This window comes from Macadamia integrifolia, unplaced genomic scaffold (genome assembly GCF_013358625.1).
Source record: "Macadamia integrifolia cultivar HAES 741 unplaced genomic scaffold, SCU_Mint_v3 scaffold2125, whole genome shotgun sequence".
NCBI classification, from domain to species: Eukaryota; Viridiplantae; Streptophyta; class Magnoliopsida; order Proteales; family Proteaceae; genus Macadamia; species Macadamia integrifolia.
The window spans coordinates 79,598-89,982 of record NW_024868527.1 but is presented as its reverse complement, the minus strand read 5'-3'; the positions used below and the strand labels follow the sequence as shown (position 1 = coordinate 89,982).

The following is a 10,385-nucleotide window of genomic DNA, read 5'->3' as shown; positions in this document are numbered from 1 at the left end:
GTCTGTGTTTGATCTTCTTTAGACATGCATGTTGGGGTGTAAGCCGGCAGACACTCCTACTGAAGCTAATGGTCACCTGAGTAGCAAAGAAGGTGATCCTGTGGATAAGGGGAGCTATCAGAGATTAGCGGTGCGATTGATTTATCTCTTTCATACACACCTTGACATAGCATTTGCCGTCAGCATGGTTAGTCAGTACATGCATGATCCCTACTTGACTCACATAGAAGTTGTGCTACGTATTCTCCGATACTTGAAATCTGCCCCAAGATGTGGCATCCTTTTTTCTCCTCATGAAGTTCCCCTGATGACCGCAAGTCTACTACTGGTTATTGCACCTTTGTTGGTGGCAACCTTGTTACGTGGCAAAGCATTAAGCAAGTCGTGGTTGCCCGTACAAGTGTCGAAGCAAAGTTCCGTGCTATGACACGGCATTTGTGAGCTCCTATGGCTCCATGGTCTTCTCACTGATTTGGTTGTTCCTGTTACCCTTCCTATGAGCTCTTTTGTGACAAAAAATCTGCCATTAGCATTGCTCACAACCCTATCCAGCATTATCGAACCAAGCATGTGGAGATCAATCGACACTTCATCAAAGAGAGGCTAGACATGGGCCTATCACTGTGCCTTTTGTTCCCAGTAGTGAACAACTAGCTGATGTATTTACTAAAGGTCTTAGTAGTAAGATGTTCCATCATATTATCTGTAAGTTGGGCATATGTGATATCTATGCACCAACTTGAGGGGGAGTGTTGTAATAATGGGTTTCATGGGTTTTAGGGAAAGTGTCAATTACCATACGGACCTTAAGAGGTTTAATGTTCTTTGTAATTCTCTAGAACCTTCTCTCCATTGTTATAAATAAAGAGGGCTAGTGTCATATCAGACACAATTCATAACCCCATCCAACAAAAACCATGATCGAATGCTATGAAATCCACGATACGAAGTTCGTCGGTTAAGTAGTGACTTGGAAAAATAAAATCGATCGTTCACTAAAGAGATACAGCGATTTAAATTTTTTCACAAGTCGATTTTCAACTTCCAACAGCGCCATCTCATCTTTCCATTATTGGTGACTCATCTTCTGGCTCGTCCACCTGTTGCTCGATGGCTGAGATCACATAGTTGAGGGTAGAGACCATAGAGTGCATACAATCAGATGTGACTAGTGTTTGGGATTTGATGTCTTTGCAGTGTTGTTGAATCTCATCGAGTTTCTCTCGTATCAATTGTATTTGCTAAAGGATATCTAGTAAAAGATCTAGATCCATCGGCCAAGTTTGCTCCTTGGAATCGTTATAGACCCACACAAATAAGAAGTATTAAATCAAGGAGTGAGTGGCAGATTTGTAAATAATTGAGATTTTTAAGTGGATGGTAGTATTGTAATATTGGAAATTCAAATGGAAACACAAGAAGTGTGAAACGTAGGAAGGGCAGGTTGGAAGTTTAAAAAAAAGATAAGACAAGGGAAGAAGAATAGGAAAGGCAGTTTAGGAAAGTAACAACTAAACAATCAATTCCTTAGTGGGAGCCTGGGAGGGTTACCGACAGACTTCCATCCACTTCTAGTGAGCAGCGAGGATGAAGGAGGATGATGCGACTTTGAAGGACCTGGAGACAAGGAAACCGCAAGGAGGGTTGCTGCGATTGACGATAGGGGAGGTGTCAATGCAAGGGAAGATCGATGATTGCTGATGGCAACTGACGGGAAGATCTCTCTCTCTCTCTCTCTCTCTCTCTCTCTCTCTCTCTCTCTCTCTCTTTTTTTTTTTTTTTTTTTTTTTTTGGTTTTCTTTTGATGCTGCTGGAACCCTAGAGGGGGTTTCAATTAAAGGGTAAGGGGGGCAGGCAGTGGGGTCTCGGTTGGAGTAGTAGGAGTCGAAGGATGGGGACAATGGGGATTGCTTTTTTTTTCCATGCTGTTACAGCAGGAAAAGGAGGTTGCTGGTTAGGAATTGAAGGGGATTTGATAGCAGGGGTTGATGGTGGATTGCTCTTTGTGGCAGAACAATAATGGAGAAATAAGATGAGGACAAAACAGGAAGGGAGAACGAAGGAAACGATCCTTCGGGTCTGGTATCAAGTTGATGCGGGCCAGAAGGGGTAGGGAATAAATCCCTGAGATGGGTCTCAGAGTTGCAAGGGAGAGAAAGGAATCGGATAAAGAAGGGGGGAGAGAATCGCACACATTGCCCGTAGGCACTCAAACACTCAACTCAAATGATTTTTCTAAACTTCAATATGTGTTCTAATTGAACGATTACATGTACTTAAGTAGTAAAATAAAAACCTACTCTAATTTAGAAACTAAATTCTAATAGCTAAGCTACCAAAAATAAGAGATTGCATGAAAATAAAAATAAAATCCTAAAATATCCTACTAGCCAAAGACCCAAATTGGATCTGATTTAACTCTATCTAGATATCCATATGGGTTTGGATCGATCCAAGGGTGCGTGTCTGCATCATGACTTATCAAGTTTTAACCTGATATTCATTAAAGATAAGTGGGTAAAGTTCAAGTAGCTCTCATAGGGGTGTCAATCGGTCGGGCCGGTCCGGTTTCGGTCGGGCTTAATCGGGCTTGAAGACTTTTAAAGGTTGCACCGTGTCCGCCCATTTAACTAATCGGGCTTAGTTAGTGAGGGCATGGTACACTTTATATTCGGTCGGTCGGTCTCGGGCTATAATCGGGCCACTAAAATCGAGCCTTAATCGGGTTTTAATCGGGCCTTAACCGGGCCACGGACATGTTTAATGTTAAACGGGCGTAACCGGTTTTTAAACGGGCCTTCTTTAATTGTTGAGTTTAATTGTTGAGTTTAATTGTATTACACTATTACTTCTTTAAATAGAGATGAATCTACTCTCTTCCAAGTCACATATTTAAAAACATCACAAAAAATCCAAAGCATTGATCCAACATCCTCATAATTAAACTATTTAGAAACATCATAAAAAATCATAAATCCTTATCCTGTCCAAGCATCCCACAATTAAAATATTTAGAATCATAAAAAGTCCTAAATCTTGTCCAAGCATCTCATAATTAAAATATTTAGAATCATAAAAAGTCCTAAATCCTTATCTAAGCATCCCACAATTAACATATTTAGAGGAATCTACTCTCTTCCAAGTCACATATTTAAAAATATCACAAAAAATCCAAAGCATTGATCCAACATCCTCATAATTAAATTATTTACAAACATCATAAAAAATCCTAAATCCTTATCCTGTCCAAGCATCCCACAATTAAAATATTTAGAATCATAAAAAGTACTAAATCCTTGTCCAAGCATCTCATAATTAAAATATTTAGAATCATAAAAAGTCCCAAATTCTTATCCAAACATCCCACAATTAACATATTTAGAAATATCACAAAAAATCTTAAATTCGTATCCAAACATCCCCAAAGTTAAATATTTAGTTACATGACTCAAAATTATCCTGATTTCGTCCAATCTGGAGTGCTTCAACATCAATCCCACCTAATAGAAAATAGATGAAACATAAACATTAGTAAATGTAAAGATAAAAGATAGCGAATATGTCATAATCAAAGAACAAGAATGATATTACCCATGGAATTTCACCTAACAGACTAAACATTAGCTGCAGTAGAGGCATTAGAAGATCTTTGTGTAGGTTCTACTGTAATATTAGTATCACCACTCACATCCAAAGACAACACATTCCCCAAAGCATTAGCCAAATCACTGGCATCATCAACCGGTTCAGCTTTAAAAGTATACAAAATGAAGAAGAGGACATGTAAGATATCAAGATTATGACAAAAAAAATGCGACGAAGCAACATTTGTTTAACGGATGAAAAATGTATATTTACATAGTTTGAAATTACCTCTAAAGTCTACTCCGAACATCCAATCTCGAAGGCAAATCAACGCTTCAGCATTTGTAGGCAATAGCTTACTTCTGTATTTGTCAATAACTCTACCTCCAGCACTAAAAGCTGATTCAGAAGCAACAGTTGATACCGGAATAGCCAACACATCCCGTGCCATCCGAGAAAGATCACGATACTTTGATCCTTGTGACTTCCAAAAGGCCAATACATCATAATGCTTGGTCGGATCTTTAATCCTTGGCTCTTCTAGATATAAATCTAATTCGGATTTATCTTGTATTACAGTAGTAGTAGAACTCTCATACATAGATAGCTCCTACAAAACAAAATAATCAAAATGAATAATGTAATATATTGAATTAAAATATATGTTTTAAACAACCAAAAAAAAAAAAAAGATTTATACCTCCCAATCTAAAACATCTCCAACTGTATTGTCCTCAATAGCATGTGATTGAAATCCCCTCTCTTCCTCAGTTATCTCCATGCACCGGTACTCTTCAAAGAGTCGTGCTAAGGTCGATTTCACAAGATTAAACTTTTCCATTGCTGTTGAATCCAAACTGTATATCTTATCAAAAGCATACCTAACAAAGATTAGCTTGTAACGAGGATCAAATACAACAGCAATAGCTAAAATGATGCTATATGAGTCCCAATACTTATCAAACTTCTTTTTCATTTCTTGTGCCATCTTTTTCACATAGTCTTCTCCCTCATTTATCGTTTTCAACAAAGACAAATGTATTTTCCATACATTATGAAAATACAAATTTGCTGTTGGGTACTTTGATCCAGACAATAATTCAGTAATGTCATTAAAAGGCTTCAAAAAGGAACATAAGTGTTCAATCTTTTTCCAATCCTCATTACTTGGACACACTTTAAAATTTTTATCCACCAACTCTAGTTGTTGAAATGCAGTCTGATAGACAATGGCAGAATCAAGCATGTGATAAGTCGAGTTCCACCTTGTGGAAACATTCCCATGCAACCCTTTCTGACTTGGTATATCCAATTGTTTGCAGCATTCAAGAAACTTTACTTTCCTTGCTTGAGATGCCTTCACATATGCTACACTCGATCGAACAAAATGTACAGATTCATCAATGCACTTCAAACCATCTTGTACAATTAGGTTCAATATATGAGCACAACATCTATTGTGAAAAAACTCACCACTACACAACAATGTCTTCTTTAATACCAAACTTTTTTTCAAGTGCTCAATAAAACAAAGGTTAGCACCGGCATTATCTAATGTAATAGAGAACAATTTCTTCTCTATGCCCCAATCCAACAACATATTTGAAGCAATTTCACATATATTAGCTCCTGTGTGTGGGAGTGGCATGATGCAAAATTTCAATAATTTTTTATGTAGTACCCATTCTGTGTCAATATAATGACAAGTGAGAGAAATATAGGAGTCAGTTGTTACAGAAGTCCACAAATCAGTAGTCAATGACATTCTACCATTGAAGGAACTCAAAAAATCCATTATCCTCTTGCTTTCTCTAGTATGCAAATTCAAAATATCAGCCATTTGGGTATTCCTACTAATAGGACTAAATTNTGAGCTAGTGAGCTCATCCCACGTGTACACCCCTTTTTAGATGATTTTGCAGGTCATACATCTGAGGAGCATGGGGTGGGTCCCACAGTCGAGTTTCCTGAAGAGGACTGGTGGACCCCTGAGGAGTTTGAGCACGGCGTAGACTGCTCGTGCGAGAGCTGTGCTGCGGGACAACAGTTCTGAGGCCGAGCTGAGCTCCACTTCTGAGGCTGAGCTGAGCTCTTCTATGTGATGTGAACTGGGCACAACCCTTGATGCCGAGCTGAGCTTCAGCCTTGATACCGAGCCGAGCTGTGTACTCTGATGGTTTTGATGATTTCCTGTATATACTTGGTATTTGAATCATATTCTTTTTGTGTATATATCATGCCTTCGGGCCCAAATGTATATAATTATTGTATCACCATTCGGGTATCAAGTATATGGGATTTATTCACAGGTAAAACTTAGTCTTCCGCTGATCTGATGAACTTATGTTAGTGTGTGTATGCTGTGGTGGAATACAGTATCTGATGATCCTGGCAGGTTTGGGTTAACCGGTGTTAACTCGGTCACCGCTTCGGTTCAGTGTGAACGGGGTGTGACATAAGATGTCTCCTCAAACTACCAGTGCCATTGATAGATGAGTCAGCCAGATATATATTCCCACAAGCCTTGCATTTTGCTCTCTGTCTTCCATCGGGATTTTTGTCTTTAGGGATATTAATAAACTCTTTCCAAACTATGGAAGTTTTTTTCCTATTTCTTGGTAAAGTACTAACTGTAGCAGATGAAACAACTGGCCCAGTATTATGATCAGATGCCGTTCTTGAACTAGACGGACTAAAACCATTCCCTCTGTTTACTTCATTAACAGACATCTGAACTTCTTGATCTTTTTGATTTGACATTATGCAATTCAACTGAATAAAACAACAATAGAATGCAAAATAATAAATATAAATTGAATCTTCCTCAAAATAAAACAATATTGTTCAAATTCATGTTAATAAGACTTAACATTTATTCAGTAAAAAATAAATCCCCACTAATTTAAGGTCTTGCATCGTTTCAACTCATTTAGGCAATAGATATCATAATCTAAGGCATGGATATATTTACAATCGAAATGCCAAAAAATTATTATGTAATCAGTGAAACATGCTTTCTACATGAAAGGTAATATATGGATGCATCACAAATTGAATGGAAACAAGATAATAGATACTAGAGCTTATGAAAATCTCTTCATATTTTCCAATCACATTGTTCTAAGTTGCAAATTCCCAAGTCCACCCATGACTCCAGAACTTCAATTCTGAACATTTGTAAGAAATAGGGCATTTACACCCTTCAGTTCAAACCCACCTCCACAACTTTCAATTCTAACCGCTTATTTAATAGCTTAAGACCACAAAATACCATCCAAAATTCAATTCTCAACTTTTAATCAAAAAATCCAATGCATGAAAAGCAGAGGAAGCCCTTCAAAGAGAATGAGATAGCTCAAGCTGTCATTCTCAGACAAAAACAGAGGCCAAATACAGAACTCTGCTCTTTATTTTTCTTGACCATTCATACAAAATTTTCCTTGAATTTTGTTATGATCATGGCATCAAGGTTGACAAAGGTAATTGATTTGCATGGTATGCCACCAAGCTGGAGCATGACCAAAAGAACATTGACAAACATTATAGATTGAAGACATGTTCAGAATTTTATTTTTCTGTTCATCATCTAATTCAATATCCCTTGCACAACCATTAATGGGCATTTACTCTTAACATGTACTACCAATGTTAACTATAGCAAATGAAAGCAGATCTAAAAACTCAGTGATCTAATCACAAAAATCCAAGAATCACAAAATGTCAAGAACAATAACAAGATATATAAGTTAAAACCCTTTAAGTATTTTGTTTAGAGTCTTGGTGGGTTCGAACCACCATAAACTTGGCATTACCCCAGGTGTTCTACCATTTTGAACTAAAGATTCCTTACCTGCAAAAAACTTGTCAGTAACAATTCTAAGAACTTCACATCTACAAAAGTTCAAACAGTTATGGATAGCCTTGTAAGGTTGATATGGAATAATTTAAAGCAATGTGAATGTATAAAAAAAATACCAAAAAAAAGGGTACTTCATACCTTAGGGTTCGCGAATGGTAATAAGGGGTGTAAAAGAGAGATCAGTTGCAGGAGGGAAATCAGTTGCAAGAGCCTCGACGAGAGAGATCAGTTGCGCAGGAAGGTGAAAGAACCAGGGGGCTTTGCCAGGTTTCGAAATCGCCCACAAATTCTAGGCTTAACCGAGAGAGAGAATAAGAGCCTTCAAAAGAGAGAACAGTGAGAGCATGTAAGAGAGAGAGAATAGAGAGATGACAAATTCCTCTGTAGCACAAAAAAAAAGAAAAAAAAGGAAAGAAACTGCACTGCATACCTTAGGGTTCACGAATGGTAACAAGGGGTGTAAAAGAGAAATCAACTGCAGGAGCGCGTAAGAAAGAGATCAGTTGCAGGAGTTCCTGATAGAAATAGCATGTGCACGAGATTGGAATCGGCCACAACCTTCGAAATAGCTCACCAAATGAAGATAACTGAGAGAGAGAGCGAGAGTATATAAGAGAGAGAACAGTGAGAGCATGTAAAAGAAAGAACAACGAGAGCAACGAAGAGAGAGAATAGAGCTAGAAAGTTAATATATCTTCTTTTTTTTGCCCCAGAAAGCGAGAACGGACAGACACAGAGAAACAAAGCGAATGGCGAATCGACGACGACAAAGACCACAGCGGCGGCCGCGGTAGTGTTAAACGAAGAGAAAGGTACTAGGGTTTTTGGTTTTTTTCTTTTTAACTCTTTCATATGGGGGTAAAATAGGTATCTTACAACCGGGCCGGCCCAGGCCAGGCCGGTGCAAAATAGACCGGTCTCGGTCGGGTATTAATTGGTCAGTCTCGGTCGGGTGCCCGACGGTCCAAGTATCAGGACTGAGACCGACCGTTTATAAATGGGCCGGGCTCAAGCCCGACATGTTTAATAAATGGGCCGGGTTGGTCCGGGCTTTAAATAGTCGGTTCCGGTCGGTTCTGTCGGGTCAGGCCACAAATTGACACCCCTAGGTGCACCTATCAGAATCGGAACAGACCAATTACCAGATCCACCTATCATCGCCGGTATAATCATAAAAAAGATCATTAAAGAAGCGTGAGCCGTTATTAAAACATTATATAGTTGATGATTCCCACCAAGAATTTGATATAGTGTTAACAATTAAAAGTATCGTTGAGAGAGGCGATGACTAGGCAATGTACTCTCAACAAGTTGGATTTTTTGTACAAACTCCCATGTATGTAAGGCTTTACTATTATTATTTTTAGAATAAATAAATAAAACACTCTTTAACTTGATGAAGAGGGGGAAGCTCTGTATTTAAGAGTGTGAATTTTGAACCGCAAACATTTTGGTAATCGATCAGCAATTGGTTTGATTTTAATTTTAAAAATGAAATTGAATAAATAATTGGTTTGATTTTGAACCAATAAATTGTTGGTTCTAGGAAGATTAAAACCAATAACTATATAAGCATAAAAAGCACATTTTCTTGGGGGGTGGGGCTGCCAAGTTCAACATGGTGGCCTAACCCCCTTTTATTTTTCGTAAACTTGTCTCTCTTTGGCAGGAATTATTCCTTAGCTAAATTTGCTTAATTCATTTATTGTTTTGCTAGGAAAAAAAATTGAAGAAAATTATTAAAAATACCAGAAAATTAATTAAGTTTGGAGGAAAAGTGTGGTTCAATTGGTGATAATATATGGATCTATCCCTCAAAACGAAAAAAATGATCCATTTGGATGTTTAAATTACCCGAAATGATTGATGAGCCAAATTTTATAGAAGATTGAAAGTTTGCCAAAAGAGATCCATTGCTTGAAAATGATTGAGGTTGCTTTTAAGGGCAAAAACACGATTTTAGATGAGACGCTCCAAATCAACAACTCGATCTTAGATGAAATATTCTGGATCAATATTGGATTCGACTGATCCAACGGTAAGGAGGATCAGAAAACACATCCTAACACATGGACACGTGACGTAAAGTCTTCCCAACTATCGGATGCAGGATCCATTCTCCGCCAATATCTGATCCAAAGAGCAATATCCATACTCGGTCCAGGATCGGCGAGGAATCGGTGTTGACTGCTGCTGATATAAATACGGCCGATCCGATAAAATCTAATATCAATTCTCTAAAAAAAAAAAAAAACTGAACGGAAGCCAAGAAAATACTTTTGAGTTTCTTTTCTCTTGTTCTGTTGCTGCGCTTCGTCATATTCTCCCGGCTGCGATGGACGCTAAGATAGGGAAGTTCTTTGATTCGGTCGGTGCCTTCTTCAGTGGCGGAGACCAAATCCCTTGGTGTGATGGGGACATCATCGCTGTAAAGTTTTCTTTTGGATTGGTTTAGTTTTCTTGTTAGGTTTCTTTCTGTTTTTGAATCTTCTTGATTTGCTTGTGCTCGACGTTGAGTCAGATTGTTCCAATCTCTCTAAATCCAATCGGGCTAGGGTTTTCGTGATGATGTCTCTCCTCTTTCTTCGTTATATTTATTTCTTTGCAGCGAGAAATGTTCTGATTGCATTGATGTTAGTTAACATGGGAAATGAATTTAGAATGGAAATATTCTTTGGTCTGAATTCTTGGCCATTACACACCGTGCATGCTGATGGCATAGGCAAAAGGTATGGGGGAGGGGGTGGGTGGGAACCATTATCTCTCTGCAGAATAACCAAACGAGAGAGAGGGGAAATTATTTTCACTTCTGTGGTTGGATGTAATGATTATCTGAAAGAAGGTGATTCGTTTGCTTTGTATTGATCTCTTATCAATGAAAGAAGGATTACTGCATCTTTCATTGTAATTATGATATGTTTGAGCTAAAGCATTATTTGGT

At 38.1% G+C, this 10,385-nt stretch overlaps 1 protein-coding gene across 3 annotated transcripts; it reads right to left on the bottom strand.

Annotated features, from left to right (window-relative positions):
- Nucleotides 1-3,296: 3,296 nt before the first annotated feature.
- Nucleotides 3,297-5,315, bottom strand: LOC122065815 (zinc finger BED domain-containing protein RICESLEEPER 2-like). Of its 3 annotated transcripts, none has more exons than XM_042629666.1 (4): nucleotides 4,286-5,310; nucleotides 3,874-4,195; nucleotides 3,592-3,750; nucleotides 3,297-3,500 (listed from the first exon to the last, which is right to left on the bottom strand). In XM_042629666.1, exons 1-3 carry the CDS (start codon nucleotides 5,231-5,233, stop codon nucleotides 3,614-3,616), a joined length of 1,407 nt encoding a protein of 468 aa, XP_042485600.1. In that variant the 5' UTR covers nucleotides 5,234-5,310; the 3' UTR covers nucleotides 3,297-3,500; nucleotides 3,592-3,613. The 3 variants fall into 3 exon arrangements, with proteins under 3 accessions (XP_042485600.1, XP_042485599.1, XP_042485601.1); XM_042629665.1 differs by having other exon boundaries at nucleotides 3,606-3,750; nucleotides 4,286-5,309; XM_042629667.1 differs by lacking the exon at nucleotides 3,592-3,750 and having other exon boundaries at nucleotides 4,286-5,315.
- Between the last annotated feature and the right edge of the window lie 5,070 nt (nucleotides 5,316-10,385).

Coding starts and splice junctions, on each gene's coding strand:
- LOC122065815 (XM_042629666.1), bottom strand. CDS start 5,233: ATGCCACTCCCACACACAGGAGCTAATATATGTGAAATTGCTTCAAAT. Junction 4,196..4,285: donor GAGATGTTTTAGATTGGGAG/GTATAAATCTTT, acceptor TTTGTTTTGTAG/GAGCTATCTATGTATGAGAG. Junction 3,751..3,873: donor GTTCGGAGTAGACTTTAGAG/GTAATTTCAAAC, acceptor ATACTTTTAAAG/CTGAACCGGTTGATGATGCC.